The sequence below is a fragment of the Macrobrachium rosenbergii genome, chromosome 42 (genome assembly GCF_040412425.1).
Source record: "Macrobrachium rosenbergii isolate ZJJX-2024 chromosome 42, ASM4041242v1, whole genome shotgun sequence".
NCBI lineage: Eukaryota > Metazoa > Arthropoda > Malacostraca > Decapoda > Palaemonidae > Macrobrachium > Macrobrachium rosenbergii.
This window is the reverse complement of record NC_089782.1, coordinates 37,696,322-37,718,821: the sequence shown is the minus strand read 5'-3', so window position 1 is coordinate 37,718,821 and position 22,500 is coordinate 37,696,322. Positions and strand designations below refer to the sequence as shown.

Below are 22,500 nucleotides of genomic sequence, written 5' to 3'. Positions count from 1 at the left end.
CTAAAGCATGAGATTTTGTTACTGTGCTTTCACCGGGTGTTATAGGCCTGTTGTAGTGCTAAAGTCTGTGATTTTGTTACTGTGCTTGCACCGGGTGTTATAGGCCTATGGTAGCGCTAAAGCTTGTGATTTTGTTACAGTGCTTTCACCGGGTGTTATAGGCTAATTGTAGTGCCAAAGCCTGTGATTTTGTTACTGTGCTTGCACCGGGTGTTATAGGCCTGTTGTAGTGCTAAAGTCTGTGATTTTGTTACTGTGCTTGCACCGGGTGTTATAGGCCTGTTGTAGTGCCAAAGCCTGTGATTTTGTTACTGTGCTTGCACCGGGTGTTATAGGCCTGTTGTAGTGCTAAAGTCTGTGATTGTGTGACTGTGCTTTCACCAGGTGTTATAGGTCTATTGTAGTGCTGAAGCTAGTGATTTTGTTTACCTTCACCAAGTGCTGTAGGTCTATTGTAGTGCTAAAGCTTGTGATTTTGTTACTGTGCTTTCACCGGGTGTTATAGGTCTATTGTAGTGCTAAAGCTTGTGATTTTGTTACTGTGCTTTCACCGGATGTTATAGGCCTGTTGTAGTGCTAAAGCTTGTGATTTTGTTACTGTGCTTTCACCGGATGTTATAGGCCTGTTGTAGTGCTAAAGTTTGTGATCTTGCTACTTTACTTTTGTCGGGTGCTTTAGGCTTATACGTCTATTGTAGTGCCAAAGCTTGTGATTTTGCCACTGTGCTTTCACCGAGTGCTTTAGGCCTATAGGTCTAATGTAGAGTTAAAGCTCGTGATTTTATATATGCATCGAAGTTCAGAGGCTGCCATGTTTGTGATATGAAGCTAATCTTGAGTTTATAAAGGAAATCATTCGTCAATATACCTGCTACGAGTGAATGTCACCAAGTTGAGTAAAAAGTCATTTACTTATAAACTTGTAAAGTTGACTGTCACTATATATTGTCACTATATCTGCTACGATTGCAATAATAGAAAGTATTTTTGTTTAAAAATTTTTAAAACGAACTGAAGACTAGAGCAAGCCAGCCATTTCCTGATGTCAACTGGTGAAGATAGTTTATATTTTGACAGGGAAGTTTATGAAAAAAACCATTTTGGATTTTTCAATGCAAAAATAGCAGGAGGGTAAGTTCTGCGGAAATGATAAGGTAGTAAAAGAACCTAAAAATACCAACCTAACGTAAACTAGGGGTGTTTACTGGTTACAATTTTGCACGTATTAGTTATGGAGGGGGCTGGATTATTGTCGTTTACCGGTACAAGTCCGATTTAATTTTTGACTCTGCTGATTTAGGCATTTGCGGAAGGTTATGTATTGAGAAGAAATTTTTGTTTTGATGTGATTTACCCAAGAAAAATATAAATTATAAACCCTGGAGGTGGCTGAGTCTAACGAAAATAACCAGTATTTTCTGTTTAAAAATAGTTAAACGAACTGCAAAACGTCGTTTAAAATAAGTCACTAGATAAGAGCAAGGAAAGATCGTTTTCCTTAACCCTGATGTCAACTGGAAATGAAGATAGTGTATATTAAAGTGACAGGGAAGTTTATGAAAATAAAACATGAAGATCGAATTTTTTAAGTTATAAATAACATTATGAAGGGGAAAGAGACAACGCCAGCAGAATTACATAGCAGGAGAAAGGTAAGTTCTGCGGACTTTCATATACCGGTATAGGCCTACTGTATTAAAGTAACGGTCCAGTAATAGAATGCACTTAACCTTTTTATCGATTTATATTATTTCACGTTTTCAAATATGTTTCTTTACTATTTATACAGCTAAATTTTGTAAACGGCACGTGTTTAATGACGGTTAGACAGACGTAGAGTTGCCACTTAGTGATTATGGTCGAAGATCGTTGACAACCGGTGGGAAGTATTTTGTCCGATTTCAATCGCTCGATTGACGTCAGGTGATTTATGGCACGTCAGTCACTAGCCATCGCTACTCGGACGCGTAATTGATGGCTTGCCAAAGACATATTTCAGTATTTTAAAACAATCTGGCGTTCCAATTCTACAGTACATTAAAAACGTCACCCAGCGTTGCCAGATTCACATCTTCGTCACCCCTGCGACTCTGTGGAACTAGACCGTGTCTCGCTCTTCTGAACATCAGACTTCCGCTATAAAATGTAAAATTTTTCTTATATTTCAGATTATAACACCTTTTGGGTAATACGAAAGAATACCTGCGCAAACGTCGTTTAAAATAAGTCACTAGATAACTTGTTTTCTTTTGAATGTGCCTAAATAATGATCAGACTTAATGACTTTCAATTTCAGCACTAATAAAATAATAATAAAAAAAAAGGTAGCCTGGCGTGTGGCAAGTGGATATGCAAGAGCAGAGAGCTTGCATTCTTAAAGCACTTAGGAATATCAAATGCACAACCCACGCTAAAAGTAAATGGACGCTTTGAATAGTACGGTGATGTATGAATTATCCAGAGTGCTGCATCAGTTACCAGGCGACAGCGCTGAGGTGAATGCGGAAAAGCATTCCAGTAGGACTAATGGCGTATTCAACGATGTAACGGTACCACTCACTATTAAGAGCTACTTGGAAAATAAAGAAGATGAAACAATGTGAATATCATCTGAATAATACTCCGTTTCTCAAAGAAAAGGCGAAAAGCGTCGCACATCTAGAATTAAGTGTGAGGTCTGGTATACTCAGTGATATTCTTATAGGCCTATATTCGTATAGGCCTAATCGTTAACATGACAAGTCGGTCTGTTTACCGGATACTCGTTTGCTTTTTGGTTAACTTAAAATGTTTCGAATGAAATATACTGAAATATTAAAGAGAATAATCTTGTTTGGATAAAATTTCAAAGCGAATTGAATGCTTCAGTAACCGGTATACCAGAGGAGCAATACATGAAAAATGTGCTGAAAGTGAAGACGCATTTGTAAGCCAACGATAACGTGAAGAGATGAAACAATCCGATAGAAGGTTACGAAACCAGTTTCCCCAAGAAGAATATAAATAAATATAACTTTGAAACGGTGGAAACAGCAAACAGTTAGGCCAATAAAGCCGTGGAGGCGTTCTCCACAAAGGCTAACCACACATAATAGACGCACGGAGTCACGTGGCGAAATTCGCCCACATTTTCGAAAAGGTACGAAAAGGACGCAGGAAAGGGCATAATGAGAAGGCATGGCCGTGTTCTGAAGATCAGACAGAATTCGAAATAAAGAGACGCAGGAATGTAGCTGCAATCTCCCTTAAACGGAGCATACTAAGCGTACATGCCAGAGCTAGGCGATATTTCACTGGCTAACTTTAGAAATGCGCGCGCACGTATTTTTAAAAACCTACATAGCCTACACGCATACTTAGTCTCACATATATTTATATATATATATATATATATATATATATATATATATATATATATATATATATATATATATGTATGTATGTATGTTTGCAATAAAATTACAATTAATAGAAATATATATATATATATATATATATATATATATATATATATATATATATATATATATGTGTGTGTGTGTGTGTGTGTGTGTGTATGTGTGAGATGTATGTGTTTTTATATTTGTGCGCAGATACGTACACACATACAGAACATACATACAGCATATGCTAAGACGAATTCTTATTCACAGCACCCCAGAACAATAGGTAAATAATCCTTTCACCATGACAAAGAAGCACTATATTGTGCTCAGTAAAAGTGAAATAAAACACTTGTTGCGTCAGCAACAAAAGAAAGAAGGTATCCAAGACTTTTGTAGATGATCGCTTCTGAAAGAGAGAGAGAGAGAGAGAGAGAGAGAGAAACAATTGCTCAATGTCCCTTAAACTTTATTTCCTTTTATTTGCTTATTGGGTTTTCTTTATCGCTCGGCTTGATTGAAACGGGGAGGAATTCTTTGCATGTGCAATATCTCCATTTTTATTCTTTTTATTCTCATTTTTATCGTTTTCACTTTCTCTTCGCGCCTGCTGAAACGCAGCCAAAACTTCAGAATGAAAAGAAAAGACACTGTACGTTATCTTCGGCGGATGAAAGTCTGATATCGCTTTCTCTCGCCGTCTCTTCTATTCTCCCTTTATTCCGTTATTGCAGGGTTATCTTTCTTTTCTTTATGATTTTCTTCCTATCGCTTTTTATCCTTGCGCTATTCCGTGATCACCCGTTGATCTTTCTTGTTTAGAACAGAATACAGAGTTTAGGCCGAGGCATATCAGTGTAGGAATATTTACACTCATATTTATATATAAATGTATATATATATATACATTTATAAATGTATGTATATATATATATATATATATATATATATATATATATATATATATATACATACAAGACTCGTAACAGTGTAAACGTCCTTCTAAAACAACAGACATCTCAATTAACGTTTAAATGTGTTCGAAAAAAACCGAAGCATAAACATCTCGAAACGACAGCATTTTTTTTTTGTGGTTTATTTTTACCAGTTTCTTTTATTATTATTATTTTTTTTTTATCGCCACCCACCGGCAGTTCTCGACGCAGACCTTGGAGCTTATCGAAGCTTTTCATCGTTAAGAGAGAATTTATCGTGGCTTTTTTTTTTACGGTAGTTTGCGAGGAAACCGTAATTATACATATATATATATATGTATATAATTATGTATATGTATATATACATATATGTACACATATACTGTACATGTGTGTATATATATATATATATATATATATATATATATATATATATATATATATATATATATATATATATATATATATATATATATATTAGTTTCATATATATATACCAGGCCCATTTTAAATATATATAGCCTATGTACAGTACATATACCTATTTTTCGATAATATAATACCATATTATTACCATTACAAAAACAGTTCCGCTTTTTGTAACATTTGTACGGTATTTTTTCTCCCAAGCAACTCGTGATATTACAACCCCTTCCCCCATCACTTTCATCCCCACCCGGGATGTTTTTTTCATAATAGTCCTTTTTTATATATTCATTAATATTCTCTCCAAAGAAATATGTCCATGCTTCTTTCTTGAAAACACCATCTTACTGCTCTTCAGCCAAAAGACCTATCACAGCTCTATATTTCAAACAAAATATATTCATCAAGTCTCTGTTTAATCTCAAGTTAATGTCTGTAACAAATCAAACTTTATTTAGCGGCCAGACAGAAAGTTTGTTAGGTTCCCATCCAAGGTTTCTGCTTAATTATAACGAGACAATTTCACAAACTTGATCACCGTTTGTTTGGGATCTAGGGTACAAACAGCACTTTCGGGTTGAATGCACAAACAAAGTCTCAAGCGCTCAGAGTGAAAAAGAACGCGATGAATATAGTGTTTCAGGAACACGCTGAATATGGTGTTTGAGGGTAGAAAAGGTATGGTGATCAGGGTAACTAGAAAAAGAGTATGGTGTTCAAAAGCTGTAAGGAACAAAATATGGTGTTCAAAAACTGTAATGACAAGAGTATGGTGCTCAAAAGCTGTAAGGACCAGAATATGGTGTTCAAAAGCTGTAAGGAACAAATTATGGTATTTTAAAAACTGTAAGGACCAGAGTATGATGTTCAAAAAACGGTAAGAAACAAAGTATGGTGTTCAGAAACTGTAAGGACCAGAATATGGTGTTCAAAAACTGTAAGAAACAAAGTTTGGTGTTCACGAACTGTAAGGACCATTAAGAACCACTCAGGCATTCTTCAAGGTCGTAACAATATCACGCACCTTCGACCAGAAACCATATAGACGTGTAACAAGACACGCGAATATAAAAACCAAAGCTTAATTCTAGTCAGAGGCAAAACTAAAACATCGTTGATCTGCGAAAGGTCTGTTTCAAGCAAAGCTCCATTGTTTTCCAAGGAAACGCCATTACTCGAGGTTCTTTGCGGCGTCCCCTAGGCCTCTAGCTGCAACCCCTTTCATTTCTTTTACTGTGCCCCCATTCATATTCTCTTTCTTCCATCTTACTTTCCTTAACCCTCTCCTAACAATTGATTCATAGTGCAACTGCGAGGTTTTCCTTCTGTTACACACCTTTCAGACCTTCTTACTGTCAATGTCCCTTTCAGCGCTGAATGACCTCACAGATCCCAGCCCTTGGCCTAAATTCTACATCTTATTCTATTCTTTCACTGCACCTCCGTTCACATTCTCTTGCTTCCATCATACTTTCCACCCTCTCTAACAACTGTTTCAACATTATTTTAAGCGCTGAAGGTCCTCATAGGTCCCAGCGCTTGGACTTAGGCCGAAATTTTATATTCCAGTTCCAGTTCCATGAAAATACCCAAGACGCTCAACGAGTTCCAGATTCCCGAAGGGTTCTCGGAATCTTGAAGAGGGACTGTTACCTCTTGTGAGCGAGAGTGAAAGGTAAATTCCTTAGGAAAAGCAGCAATGCTGAATTCTGGGACATTCCAATTACCGAAGGTAAACTCTTCCCGGTGCTCACAGAATTTACCTTCACTCGAGGTACATTTGGCCGGACTGACGAAAACCAGATGAGATTTTTGGGAGTGATATTCAGGTAAATACATAGAAAGTTGCAATGTAGTAGGTTCAAAATTTTAGGACACAGACTGAAATGCAAACTGGCCTCCGAAGCACTTTTCAGACTATAAGCAATAACAAATATTTTTCCAGTGTATTCAAATCCCTTGACTATGGTCCAAAACACTAGCGGGTCCAGAAAAATTTTTTTTTTTTGGGGGGCCACCAATTTTCATATTATATATACGCACACACACATATATATATATATATATGTATATATATAAATATAAATATACATATATATATTGTTTATTATTATTATTATTATTATTATTATTATTATTATTATTATTATTATTATTATTATTATTATATCAAATTTTCATCATTTCTATAATAGATTTTTTATTTTTTCCCATTTTTATATTTCACATTTATGTTATTACCTAAATCTTGAGTATCATTATTTTGTCATTATTTTTCATGGGGGGCACGTGTCCAGGTGCCCCCCCCCAACCCCTGGATCCACTAGTGGTCCAAAACCTGGCAGATAACTCAGAAAACCTGTCTGTAATACCTCAATAAACCCATACAAGTGTAACAGGGGCATTTCAGCCAATATAAAGACACTAATATCAATACAAATCACTGAAATAACAGAATAACAGTCACCAGAATAACAGTCACCGGAATAACATGTCGCCAGTGCTTACGGTGTGAAGAGAGGAGCTTTAAGGTTGGAAATGATATCCGAGGGAGAATTATTATTATGTTGAGACGGCAGGCTGCTCTGATCTAATTGCGAGGCAGGTATGAACTATCCGTTGTTCCATTATCAAGACCTGACACTCACCTGTTCGTATAACTTTCTCTCTCTCTCTCTCTCTCTCTCTCTCTCTCTCTCTCTCTCTCTCTCTCTCTCTCTCTCTCTCTCACACACATTAACCATTTGCTCCATTATAAAGCCTTGACACTCACCTGTTTTCTCTCTCTCTCTCTCTCTCTCTCTCTCTCTCTCTCTCTCTCTCTCTCTCTCTCTCTCTCTCTCCTGATTTCCTGTGTTCATGAGAGATTCAGTCTCTCTCTCTCTCTCTCTCTCTCTCTCTCTCTCTCTCTCTCTCTCTCATGAGAGATTCAGTCTCTCTCTCTCTCTCTCTCTCTCTCTCTCTCTCTCTCTCTCTCTCTCTCTCTCTCTCTCGTCGTGTTTTCTCAGTCTTAAAATAACTTTTCATTTAAATACATGAAGCTGTTTGCCGTCTCCCTCTCTCCATTGCTTTTCTTGCTCCACTTCTTCTTTCTTCTTCTTCTTCTTCTTCTTCTTCTTCTTCTTCTTCTTCTTCTTCTTCTTCCCTAGTTCTTGTATTTCTTCACTTGAATAAATCCACTGACAAAAAGGTTTCCATTAGTTTCATATTCCGTTTTCCCTTTTATGCCCATTCTTTATTCCTTACTAAATTCTTCGCTGACCTCTCTCCCTTTTATTACTCTCTCTCTTTCTCCCTCTCTCTTTCCATCCATTTCTCTAATCTGTTTTCGACCTTCTCTTCCCCCACTTACTTCTGCAAACAAATAGGTTAAAAAAATTTTATTAGTTTAACACACACGAGTGTCAAAGCCTGTATTTGTCTATGTGCTAACCCCGTTCCTTTCTCAGTTCCTTCCTTCTCCTTCTACTCTCTCTCCCCTCCTCCTCGTCCCCTCGTCCTTCTCCTCCTCCTTTCACTCCCCTTACTCTCTCCCACGCATTAATCTTCTCTGCGTCTTTCTTTTCACCGGCACTTCGCCAGAAGTTGCAGTAACCCCTTTTATTTATCGACCTTTTGCTTGTTCTTTCTCTGAGCGACGTGTTTTCTTTCCATTTCGCTTCGTTTTCGAGAGAAAGTGCGTTGAATTGAATTGAATAGAGAATTTAGACCAAAGGCCAAGCACTGGGACCTGTGAGGTCATTCAGCGCTGAAGCGGGAATTGACGGTAAAAGGTTTGACAGGTGCAACAGGAGGAAAACTTCGCGGTCGCACTGTGAATCAGTTTTTAGGAGAAGGTGGAAAGCAAGATGGAAGAAAGAGACTATGAAAGGAGGTACGGTAAAAGGAACGAAGGGGGTTGGAGCTAGGGGCCTAAGAAAGGCACGCTGCAAAGAACGTTAAAAGTAATGCCTACATTGCGCCGCATGAGGTGCACTGACGACACCAACCTCCTACAGGGAAGAGATAGAGTGTGTGTAATGAACGCTCTTCATCCCTCGTCCGAACCCACTTCGGTGACTTCGGCAGAGCTTTACTAATTTCCTCCCTTCCTCTCCTTCGTTATTGGCAAATAAAATGAGTTCGTCAAGAAATGTGTTTGCTTTGGCTCTGTCCACAGGCGTCGTTGACTGACGCCCTCTCTCGTGGATGGCCCAGAGGAAAAAAAAAAAAAAAAAAAAACTCGAAGGGGGTTAGAGATCGTCAGTGCGTGAGGACATTACTCAAGGTTCTTTGCAGCGTTCCTTCGGCCCCTAGCTGCAACCCCTTTCATTCCTTTTACTGTACCTCCGTTCATATCTCTTTCTTCCATCCGACTTCCCCCCCCCCAGCAGCTGTTTCATAGTGCAGCTGCGAGGTTTTCCTCTCGCTAAGCCTTTCAAACCTTCTTACTGTCAATTTCCCTCTCAGCGCTGAATGACCTCATAGGTACCAGCGCTTGGCCTTAGGCCTAAACTCTATATTCTATTCCATTCTAAAAACTTCGTGGAAAAAAAATCCGCAGGGGGGGTGGGGGGGGGCGGGTACCGCAACCAGTGCACCTCACGCTCGGTGCACTGTAGGCATAACTTGAGGATTCTCGCAGCGTGCCTTCGGCAACTAGCTGCAACCCCTTTCGTTCCTTTTACTGTGCCTCCGTTCATATTCTCTTTCTTCCATCTGACTCTCCACCCTCTCTTAACAGTTGATTCATAGTGCAACTGCTTTGAGGTTTTCCTCCTGTTACACCTTTCGAACCTTTTACTGTCAATTTCCGTTTCAGCGCTGAATGACCTCATAGGTCCCAGTGCTTGGCCTCTGGCCTAAATTCCATATTGAAGTCAAGCTAACAATCATTGCAGCAAGCGCGGTGTGCCCGGGTTAGTACTATGTATGCTTTAGATCAATATTACAACGATCACTTTACGTTAACGAACGATAATTACGTTGGAGTTGCTTACCACATATGAGCGTTATTAGGTTAATGATGTTTCAAGATCAAAGCGGCGTTTTCATTTTTAAATTCCAATTGAATACGAACATGGAATGTGATGGAATGTAATGAGTTACGTGGTTATTTCGTATTTCTTGTAAGAGAGGAAAATGGAAAATATATAACAATCGCAGTAAAAATTATATAGCCTAAATTATATGTATGTTTATATATATGTGTGTGTGTATGTGTATGTGTGTATATACATCTATATACACATGTATATAAAGATATAAATATATATATATATATATATATATATATATATATATATATATATATATATATATTGTGTGTATATATATATCTATATATACGTATATATATAATATATATTTTATATATATATAAGAATACATCTGTTTGTTTCTTAGTTTTTATAGTAAAAACGTCTCGCTGGTGACAAATGTCATGGTGGCTGCCCTTATGACAAAACTGCCTCATGGGCCGAATGCGGAATTCCTGCATACCTCTCTCCATTAGGGTGCTTCCACACTGCAGTAAGGCATGTCATAAACAGGTTGGCAACTTATCGCATACACATCACAAGTAGGTTATAAATACACGTGAACGATTTGCTGATAATCTTTATCAGCGCCTCGTATGATTACCCAACAATGCCGAAGATTTGTTCTCTATTTACCGTCGTTGACTTGTTTTCAACATGTATGTGATATGTACGGCATAAGTTGCCGACTTGTTTATGACGTTTTTTACTGTAGTTTAGACACCCTATAGCCATTCGGAGTGATTGACAAATGTCCCGGTGTTGCTAATGATTCGTTCTCCATTTACAGTCGTTGACTTGTTGTCAACATGTTCGTGACATGTATGTGATATGTTAGAAACGTGTTAGTGGCATGTTTTGCCATAATGCAGACATAGCCTTAGTTATCTAAAGCCATACGAGGATTGACAAATGTGTCCCCCACCTGTAGTTTTGGAAGAGTACATGATGCGTTGGTAAATGTGGCTCCCCCAATATGGCACTGAAGCATTTCACGACTTCAAACTGGATTTCAAGTTGCAAGATTACAAAACAGAAATGAAACAGATGTACAAAAGATTACAATTTTCATTACCGCGCCGTTTTGCATAAACTCTCCCATTTTGGATCCAAAGAAAATTTCTTTTAAAGTTTGACTTTTTTAATCTGGCAATATTTTGATGTTGCCGTGGTGGGCTGATGGTAAGGTTCTCGCCTACCAGTCGAGAACCTTACCACTGCGCCACCACAGTCGAGAGGACTGGGTTCAAATCCCGCCACCCACTGGTGGCTTGGGGATGGTGCTATTGCATAAACCTGGTAGCCCGCCAACCTAGCGGTCTGAAAACTCGAGAGGGTTAGTAAGAAAGTAGGTCCAGTCCTCAGGCTGGGGGGTTAAACAGTGGGCCTAACGACACACTGGCCACGTGTTTTAGACAACGGGACTTCTTTTGCCCACTGGCTGTAGGCCTAAGAAACCAGAGTTCAGCGCCGGCCCTGTGAGCCTTTGTGAGGCCCAGGAGGGCTATAACTTTTTTTAACCTAATATTTTGACAGGAATGTAAATCAAAACAACAGAATGCTTAACAGCTATATACTTAAGAAATGACCAAATTTACTGACTTTCTTTTAATACCATTAGGGCTTTCTGACTTTCTCAGGTCACTAAGGAACACTTTAAGAAATCTAAACGTTCTACACCTGGCGCCAACTACTCTGAGGGCTTCATTATCATGCCTGGCAATTACGGGTCAACAGTGCGTCCGATTTCTTAACAGTAGGTTGTCAGGACACGATAATAAAACCTTCAGAATTTATCACTGTTGGGTTTAATGTTATGAAAACTAATAGTTTACCAGTGATAAACATAGCAATGACTGAGGCCTAGTTGGAGAATGTTTTGTAAATTATTATAATCTTTATTCATTTATTCTTTGGCGAAATAATAAGACCACAAAATTGCATTGTTTACAGATATATATTAAATAAACGTCAAAGACTTATTTGGCCGGCAAAATCATTTCTGGTGAATCCTAAACCAAAAATGGAAATATTATGTCGGATTTTTACAGCTCATAAAAAAAACTTGTTCCTACTTTTTTTACTGTAAATGAATAGTTCGTACAGTGGTTTATTTGCCCGGAAAAAATCATTTCTGCTAAATCATAAACAAAAAATTTGAAATATCACGTCGTATTTTTATTCATAAAAGAGACAAATATTCTGCTCCTACTTTTCACTGTAAATGAGTAGTTTGTATAATGGATGACGAGAGATTAAAAAACAAAGCCAAAATATCCAGTCCATGAAATGTCTCGTTATATTTCGGCGCCAGTGGAAAAGATCAATCGCTTTTGGTCTAGCGATTCTGAATTTTGTTATGCTTCCGGTATCAACACCATTTTGAGTATAATTACGTGTAACACACACAACCAGGATTTAATATACATATATATATATATATATATATATATATATATATATATATATATATATATATATATATATATATATATATATATATATATATATATATATATATATATATATATATATATATATATATATATATATATATATATATATACTATATATATATATATATATATATATATATATATATATATATATATATATATATGAATACATATACAGATATGTATCATGGTACAGATATGTATTATATGGTTGCAGCGTGCCTTCGGCCCCTAGCTGCAACCCCTTTCGTTCCTTTACTGTACCTCCGTTCATATTCTCTTATTTCTATCTTACTCTCCACCCTCACCTAACAACTGAATCACAGTGCAACTGCGAGGTTTTCCTCCTGTTACACCTTTCAAACCTTTTACCGTCAATTTCCGTTTCAGCGCTGAATGACGTTATTGGTCCCAGCGCTTGGCCTTTGACCTAAATTCTATGTTCCATTCCATCCATTGCAGAATGTATCTCAATATAATAAAATGTAATAAAAAATATATAATAAAAAAAAAAAAAACATAATAAAAAATACTAAATCCACTAGTACTATCATTCTCGTGTAAGCGCTACAGAATTCCCCAGGGGGATTTATTGGCAGTTTTCCGTGACCTTTCACCTTTCCGCGAACCTCCCATTTTGCCAGATTATCGTAATGTCGCACTGCGCTTTCAACAGAGCTCCGTATTTGGAGTGCGAACCATTTCCAAGTTTTAAACGGCTCTACTTTTGGGTGGGATTACAGTACGGTTTCTGGTTAACTGTATTTGAAGCTACAGCCATTATTGTAAAAAAAAAAAAAAAGTCTCTTTGAAAATAACTTTATTTTTTGAGACTCAAAGTCTTTCCCTTTCGTTGTGTGACATTTTACGTGGGGGATAAAGTTCTAATGTCGACCTTTAGCTCACATTACTTGCATACTCAAGAAATATGTATGTATGTAAATGGTTGTTGACACTGACACACCCACACATACATATATACATACATACACACACACACACACACACACACACACACATATATATATATATATATATATATATATATATATATATATATATATATATGTGTATATATATATATAATATACACATATCACACAATACACACACACTATATATATATATATATATATATATATATATATATATATATATATATATATATATATATATATATATAATATATATACTCGTAAACGATTTTAAGCGATGCAAATGTAATCTTTTTTTACATCAGTCTGACAAATTTAACTTTAATATAAAAACCCTGCCTCAAAAACGCAATGTAACATAAAATTCGCTTTGATGAAAAAAAATAAGAGCAAATCGAGGTTTTTAAGAATTAAAATTAAAAACGTGTTTCCGGAATCAGTGACCATATCTGCTGCGACGTCAATTTGCAGAACTAACTCAATCATACCTTAGTCTATCATTTAGCATTATCTTTGAATGTAAATATTTCTTAACGAAAAAAGTTAGCGAGACAGACTAAATAAAAATTTTAAAAAAAGGTTTAAAAATTAGGCAAAACTTACCTCCTGTTGCCTTTGAATAAAATATCTCCTTAATAAATAATTGCGCAAAACAGACAAACGAAAAAAAAAAATTTTTTAAATTAGGCAAAACTCACCTCCTGGCCCCCGGCTGACTTTGGTCATGAACCCCATGGGTCTGTTGGACTGGCCGTGCCCTGGGGGTGGCCAAGACCCGAATTGGACGGGCACTGACCCGATGTGGTTTTCACCTTCCTCCTCGTGCAGCATTTTCAAAACAGCCGAATTGTGCAGATGCGCTGCTATGGGAGGTCGAATCAAGATGGCGTCTGACCTGTCGGTTGGAAAGGAAATTTAAATTAATATATGAGGTTAGAACGAGGTGAAAAGGATGCGGGTTTACATATTATAGACCTTGACATATCCCAAGGTCTAAAGCTTTAACCTTGACCTACCCCAATGTCTAAAAACCTTGACATGCCCCAAGGTTTAGCTAAAGACCTTGACATACTCCAAGGTCTAAAGGCCTTGACATACCCCAAGGTTTAGCTAAAGACCTTGACATACCCCAAGGTTTAAGGACCTTGACACACCCCAAGTTCTAAAGACCTTGACATGCCCCAAGTCTAAGGACCTTGACATACCCCAAGGTCTGAAGACCTTGATGTACCCCAAATTCTAAAGACCTTGACATGCCCCAAGTCTAAGGACCTTGACATACACCAAGGACTAAAGACCTTGACATACCCCAAGGTCTAAAGACCTCGACATACCCCAGGGTCTACAGACCTTGACATATCCAAGTTACAAAGACCTTGACATATCCCAAGGTCTAAGGGCCTGGACATACCCCAAGGTCTAGACCTTGACATATCATAAGGCCTAAAGACCTTGACATACACCAAGTTCTAAAGAGTTTGACATACCCAAAGTTCTAAAGACATTGATATACCCCAAGGTCTAGACCTTGACATATCATAAGGCCTAAAGACCTTGACATACCCCAAGTTCTAAAAACCTTGACATAACCCAAGATCTAAAAACCTTGACATACTCCAAGATCTAAAAACCTTGACATACCCCAAGATCTAAAAACCTTGACATACCCCAAGATCTAAAAACCTTGGCATACCCCAAGATCTAAAAACCTTGACATCCCATTGCCATTCACGCTCTGGAATGCTGGGCATATGTGATGTCCTCTATTATAGGAGAGTAGTATATTGCATTTTCTCTTGAAAGTGAATTTCTGTTTATTTTTATTCCTTTGGTAATAGTTCATATTTAGATGTTTGTGTGTGCGAATGCGTGTTTTTACCTTTTTTTGAGGGGGGGTCATAGATAGAATTATAACAGTTAATATCTTAAGTGTTGATGCAACGCTTTTTTCTCCCAATAATTAAAAAGTCAGAATCTGTTTTCTAAAAGTAACAATTCCTTATCATATGAGAAAATCAGTAACCTGAATAGCGGTACTACACTACCAGGTAATTAGCGTTATCTCGTTCTGATACCCCGGACGCGAGTTCGAATCTCGGCCAGGCATCAGAATATCTTCGTTTCTTTCTTCATTTGGATGTAGGTTTAGTAGCGACAAGTATTTCCAATTTGTGAAGAAATCGAGGAGTTAAGAGGGCATTGTGGTTATTAAAAATTACGTACGTATCTGGTAAAAAGTGACGAGGAGAATCGAAATATACACACAAATATACTCGTGTGTGTGTGTGTATATATATATATATATATATATATATATATATATATATATATATATATATATATATATATATGTTGACAAAAGTTTGGTATAACTCCTGCTCTTAGTATAATGGTAAAGTATCAGAAAGTATTAACATTCCTTTGTTTTTCGGGCACAGTAAACCTTAAAATGGCGATGCAAGCATTAGTGTGTGTGTGTGTGTGTGTGTGTGTGTGTGTGTGTGTGTGTGTGTGTGTGTGTGTGTGTGTATAAAGGCAAGTCTGCAGTGATGTAAGTGGTACTTTGGAACTTTCCCTTCTCCATCAGTGCTATATTTCGTCTCAACTTTCGAATCTCTGTGTACGAACTTGTCGAAGTTCTTCGACGCCAAAATTCGACTAAGAATCAGAATAAGAGGAAAAAATAAAATTCCACGTTGCGCTAGACGTTATAAACAAGACGGGAATTTATTCAGTACATCCCCACGGAGTTATAATAAAAGTATGAAATCCTCGGCTCCATCCATAGCTACGATGCTTAAAATATCAGTCCGCGTTTGTCACAAAGTAAACAGTTTTCTATATAAAACATCAGAAACTTACGATATTCGAACATACCATTTAAAAAAAAATAAAAATTATCCATCGCGCCTTCGGTTAACAACCTTTGAAATACCCTGGAAATATTTACGATTTAAAAAAAAAAAAAAGAAGATCGCGGAAGCACGCATTCCTTTGACATCGCTCAAACGGACCGATCAAACAAGAGGCATGAAAGAAAATGTATCAAAAACTATCTTCGCCCTATTTCAGCAGAGCTCAGACCGTGAACAAACGCGTTTGAATTTATTCCGAGAAGTAAGTCTATCTCGCAAATTCACTCGCGGGGAATTCTGTGCAAAACCATAAATGAATTCACCCCATCGACGGGCGTGGGTTGGCGAGGGAAAGCCGACCTTGTGGTCGAAGGCCACAAGGCATATAATGGCTCAATCGACAGCGAGTCACTCGGAGTCAAAGCTGCATCACTGCGAAAAGAACCCTTATGCTCTCGTGTCACAAGGTCGAGAATACCTCGAGCCTACTTTTGCACGTTACAGTGACCAAGTTTGCCATTTGTGATTTTATTTTTAAAAGAGAGAGAGAGACAGATGGAGAGTGCCTTTGAGGAGGTTATAAGGCAGCGCCATGCCCACTTGGCACCCGATTGGCACGGTGCCACGGTGGGTGAATCACGCATGTGAATCATGAGTCGCCCGAGACTCATTCGCCTTCGTGAACCCTCCGGATAATTCGTTCATTTTCGGGCCTGGTCTATTGGAAGTCGAGTGGGAAATAACGAGGTGTGAAATAAAGTTACATGTAGGCTATGTACGTATTTATGTATGTGTATATATACACACATATATGTATATATATCACACATTACCACAGGTGAAAAGTAAGAGACGGGGTGTAGGTCCTGACCGGTTTCGACTTTATTTCCAAGCCAGGTCAGGACCTTATTTGGCTTGGAAATAAAGTCGAAACCGGTCAGGACCTACACCCCGTCTCTTATTTTTCACCTGTGGTAATGTGTGATAAATGAATCACGTACAAAAGTGATAATAATCATGTATATATATATATATACATATATTTATAGAAGAGAGAGAGAGAGAGAGAGAGAGAGAGAGAGAGAGAGAGAGAGAGAGAGAGAGAGAGAGAGAATGTGATGCATGTAAATCTAGTGTTGAAACTAAAAAAATGGAAAAGAGCAAATAAAATGAAAATAAATAAAAAAAATAAATAACTGAAAATTAAGAACAATTATGATATAACAAAATTTTTGATAATTATATTTACTCAAGTAGATATTTAATTATGCATTATCAATACCTATTACATAATACTACAAGGGCGTATATTCATGTTCCACTGTGGCGCACACAAACATTCCACACACACACACATACGCATATATATATATATATATATATATATATATATATATATATATATATATATATATATATATATATATATATATATGTGTGTGTGTGTGTGTGTGTGTGTGTCTGTTACTACGTACATATGTACACATGCAGGTGGTAGCCTTCCAGTTGTCATCTACATGTGTACTCTCCACAGTAGCTACAGTACAAGGCATTCACTACAGTACATCCAAAATAAATAGCTTTACGGAAAACAAGTTCCATTGAATAGATTTACTTCTTCCGATAAAGCATAAAACTCAGTCCTGCAAATTAAACAATAACTTCGATTCAGGGGCGAAATCATTTCACACATTGATAACAAGATGTCACGACGGCACTGAATAGATGTCGCCCCCGTCCAGTGAACCTACAATGAAGGCCTTTCATGCGAATTGATTTCATGTCATTGTCATTCGGAAGAAAAGGTTTAATCAGGTGTTCATTGTCAGTCGTCTGACGGAAGCATTATCATAATGAGATGAGATGTGACGTGACCCGCCTTTGTGACATATTTGAATGTGATATTATAACACTTCAATTAAATGGCACTGCGCTTTTTAATTTATCGTCCAGCTGCTCAGAATTAATGCCTGGTCCTGTTTAATGATATGAGAAAGGATTATGATGTAGAATTTATTTTAATACATCGGAGAATTCAGATGGCATGTGAACTTTCTGTCTCAAAGATTCAGTAAATTCTGACGGATATAGCATTATCATAATGAGATGAGATATGATATATATATATATATACCCGCCTTTATATAACAATAAAAACATTATTTGATGATGGTGATATTATAACAAAATATATCTGAAAACGAATTAAATGGCACTGATAGACTTTTATACTTTATCGTCCAGCTGACCTCTTGTGAATATGGTAACGCCTGGTCCGTTTAATGATATGAGAAAGGATTATTTCTTGTCTGGAATTTTTTATTTTAATACATCGGAGAATTCAGATGGCATTGTGTTATTAGAACTTTATATCTCAAAGATTCTATATATATAAATATATATATGTATATATATACATATATACACACATATACATTCATGAAGCTACAAATGTCGTTTAGTATCCAATTCACGCTACTTAGGGAGTATCCACGATTGTGAATTATCACCGAAGGGGAATTTTTTAAGTGATAAATGGATCGGTGCCGCCGGGTCTCGATCCCTCGACACAGTAGCTTCCAACGACTCCATTCAACGGTCAAAACATTTGATGAATAAAAATTTATATATATATATATATATATATATATATATATATATATATATATATATATATATATATATATATATATATATATATATATATATATATACATACACGAATGCCTATTTTGCTGTCATCTGTGTTCTATAAATGCAATATAAACACTGCGATTGACAGTACTTCAATCTTGTTCACTGGCGAATATGGGCAGCTGGAAAATGACCAGCGCATTTATAAGGAATATGCAAAGTGTGGAATGACGACGCCAATAGGGATTGTAAATGATGGTTGTCCCGAGATGAAACGGGCCAGTCCGTTATTTTTTCCAGTCCCCATTAGCTCTCGCTTGTGATTTTGTCTGGTGGGCGTGTCCGCGGGAACAAGGTCTAAAGGACACCTTGCGTAGGAACACTCATTTAAGAATGGGTCTGAAATGAATTGAACTAAACTGAATTGAGTATAGAATTAAGCCAAAGGCCAAGCACTGGGACCTATGAGGTCATTCAGCGCAGAAACGGAAAATGAGAGTAGAAAGGTCTGGAACGTGTAACAGGAGGAAAACCTCAAAGCAGTTGCACTATGAATCAACTGTTAGGAGAGGGTTAAGGAAAGTAAGATGGAAGAAAGAGAAAGTGAAAGGAGGTACAGTAAAAGGAACAAAAGGGGTTGCAGCTAGAGGCCGAAGGCACGCTGCTAAGAACCTTAAGTAATGGCTACAGTGCACCACATGAGGTGCACTGACGGCACTAACCCCGCCCCTCACTGGGGTCCTGTGATGAAGGGGGTCAGTCCGTTATTTTTTCTAGTTCTCATTAGCTCTCTCTTGTGATTTGGTCTGGTGGGCGTGTCCGTGGGAACAAAGTCTACTCTAGAGAATACTGTTGTGGTGTAGAATAGATAGGGAAATTAGATAGAAAAAGAGAGAGAGAGAGATAGAAAAGAGAAAAAGTTAGGAGAGAGGAGAGAGAAATAAGAATAAAGAGAGAGGCAAAGAACACAGTGATAATGCCCAAAAGCTGTTGTTGCATCGTGTTATCAATACGCTGATCGGGGCTGGATATTTACATGAACCATAAGCAGTATATCGTGTTGAAGCCATAAAAACAGTCGTAAAAGTGAGAAATAATGGCCTCGCGATTAAGCTAACCAATTCATGAGTCAGCACAGCCTAAATGCTTACAGCAGCTGGTTCTATAGCCCCGCCTTCTCAGGGAGGCGTTTTCGTGGAAGTTCCAGGAATTTGGGGGTTGGCCCAAGTGATGTACTTCTTCGACCTCCAATCAATTATACTTGGGAGGGGTCTTTCACACACCCTCCTAAGATCACCTCCAATCAAGTCCTCCAAGGAGAGATTTGAATCACACCCACTACAGTCCTTCCAATCAGCTACTGGAAGGGGAGGCCTTGTTGATTAATCCTTCCAATGATGCTAGAAGGAGGTGGAGATTGCAGATAACAAGTTTTCTAGGGGTTCAACAAGCTAGAGAACGACGAGGAGAGGGAGTTCAGAACTGTGTCCTTCAAGGGAGAGTGCGTCTCCCCTCGCTTCAGTGTTCCCCATAGAGACTGAGTCAAGAGTGATTCGTTTTCTATCATTGTAACTTGTTAATTTTGTACTGATCCTTATAATACTATCACTAATTAAAGTGAAGAAATTACCGATCTTGTCTCTATACGCCTTTCTGAGAGATATCAACACTTAAAATAACTCAATAAAGAAGATAGCACATCATCCGTAAAGCGGTCTGAAGGACACATCGAAAAGAAACCAAGGTAAGAAGAGAAAGAGTAAAAATCAGACAAAACAGAAAGAGGGGAAGAGATAATCCTTACAATACCTTGCGTGGGAACACTTATTTAAGAGTGGGTCACGATGTTAATTCCCAGTGAAATCTAATCTTCAGTGAGGGGGAAGGGGTTACTTTTGAACAACATCTCAGTCTTAATCCAATTTATGGTATGAAACCCGATTTTCAGTGAGGGGAGGTACTTTCGAACAACAGCTCACACCAAATCCAATTTATGGTATGACCAAGGTCTTACCAATATCTCCCCTACGTACGAAATGCCCTGAGCTGTCTGAAACACCGTGATGATCGTTTATGCCCAGTTTATCTTTGTAAGATGGTTTTACTGGTCTCCTGCACGAAAATTCCTTTACAATTACTGCATGGGATTTTATAAATGCCGGCGTCTGCTTTTGATTTATAACAAGCATTATTAATAAGTGAGCTACCGTTTGATTTTGGGATAGTGATAAATAAACAGGTTGTCACGTATGAGATGACCACTTACTTTTAGTTTTCTGTAAAAGAAAACTATTGTGCCTGCTTTTTCTGTCCGCCCTCGGATCTTAAAAACTACTGAGGTTAGAGGGCTGCAAATTGGTACGTTGATCATCCACCCTTCCAAGCATCAAACATACCAAATTGCATCCCTATAGCCTCCTCAGTAGTTTTTATTTTATTTAAGGTTAAGTTAGCCATAATCGTGCTTCTGGCAATGATCATGGACAGACCACCACCGGGCCGTGGTTAAAGTTTCATGGGCCGCGGCTCATACAGCATCATACCAAGACCACCGAAAGATAGATCTATTTTCGGTGGCCTTGATTATACGCTGTACAGAAAACTGTGGGGGTTCATTTATGTAGAAACTTTCCAAATGGCTGGCAGATTTATGATCCTCTTCTTAGCAACCTTCACATCCTCCCACGGAAGACACTCAGAAGATTTCATACATAAATTTAAATACTTAAACGTCCTCCTGAACATCATCAAAATGCTTAATCTGGACGTGGAATCGTTATTTATTAGTCCCGACAGAGATGTGCCTCCTCTAAGTAGGAGACTACAACCATATGGAGAACATTTTCCCATTGGCACTGATAAAACGTCGAGATTAATTAAGCGATACGTAACCAACAACATTTTTTCTTTCAGTGGTAGCTTTTAAAATGGTATCTTTTAAAAATTCGTTCCCAGTACAAATTTTGCTATCCCACCTCGCGACATGATCTTGCTCAGATACGTAAAGCCCTCGTAGGGGGAGTTAGTGTCGTCAGTGCACCTCACAGGGTGCACTGTAGGCATTACTTGAGGTTCTTTGCGCCGTGCCGTCGGCCCCTAGCTGCAACCCCTTTCATTCCTTTTATTGTACCTCCGTTCTTATTCCCTTTCGTCCATCTTACCTTCCACCCTCTCCTAACAGCTGATTCATATTGCAACTGCGAGGTTTTCCTCCCGTTACACCTTCCAAATCTTTTTGACGTCATTTTCCGTTCAGCGCTGAATGACTTCATAGGTGCCAGCGCTTGGCCTTTGGCCTAAATTCTATATTCTTAGATACTTAGACGCTATCTTGACATTCTGGGATAAAAGCCGAGGAGATTTCAATAAATTTTTTGACGAACTAGGCTAAATGCTCAAGTGCCACCCATTAAACTTAAAACTGAAAAGGGAAAAAGACGGTAAACTGCCTTTCCCAAATGTTTTACACGAAAGAGAGCAGGCAAAATAAGTCTTCACCGAATAGAAAGCCTATTTTCGCTGTTTTCTACACCCACTAACTCAATCATGATGTCTCAGTGAAGGTCAAGGTTGGCTGCACTCTAATTCCTTATGCCCACACGGTTAGGCAGTGAAAAGAATTTGACACACTTCGTCAACATCTGACCTAATTACTCTGCGCAGCATACATTACCGAGAAGGCTATCAACAAGGTAAGCAAAATAATATCACAAATGACAAACAAATTACTAACGATAAAAGACAAAGAGTTTTGTCATTACGATGTTTTCATTCAAATCTAAGTGGTTTTGTTCTTTATCTTTACCTTTAAATTTGTAAAACTGTAAACAAACAGGGAAAGGGAATGTTGTCTAAAAA

At 37.8% G+C, this 22,500-nt stretch overlaps 1 protein-coding gene and 1 long non-coding RNA gene across 5 annotated transcripts in view; one reads left to right on the top strand and one right to left on the bottom strand.

Annotated features, from left to right (window-relative positions):
• Positions 1–22,500, bottom strand: part of LOC136828276 (mediator of RNA polymerase II transcription subunit 15-like) — a 207,695-nt gene that overhangs the window by 93,082 nt on the left and 92,113 nt on the right. For all 4 annotated transcript variants that reach the window (XM_067086152.1, XM_067086153.1, XM_067086155.1 and 1 more), the window contains exon 2: positions 13,852–14,048. In XM_067086152.1, the coding sequence (XP_066942253.1) occupies positions 13,852–14,048 (197 nt within the window). The remainder of the gene's footprint in view (positions 1–13,851; positions 14,049–22,500) is intronic.
• The window catches only part of LOC136828278 (uncharacterized), a 182,581-nt gene continuing 161,593 nt past the window's right edge, over positions 1,513–22,500 (top strand). The window contains exon 1 of the long non-coding RNA XR_010849975.1: positions 1,513–1,652. This is a non-coding gene — a long non-coding RNA (uncharacterized lncRNA). The remainder of the gene's footprint in view (positions 1,653–22,500) is intronic.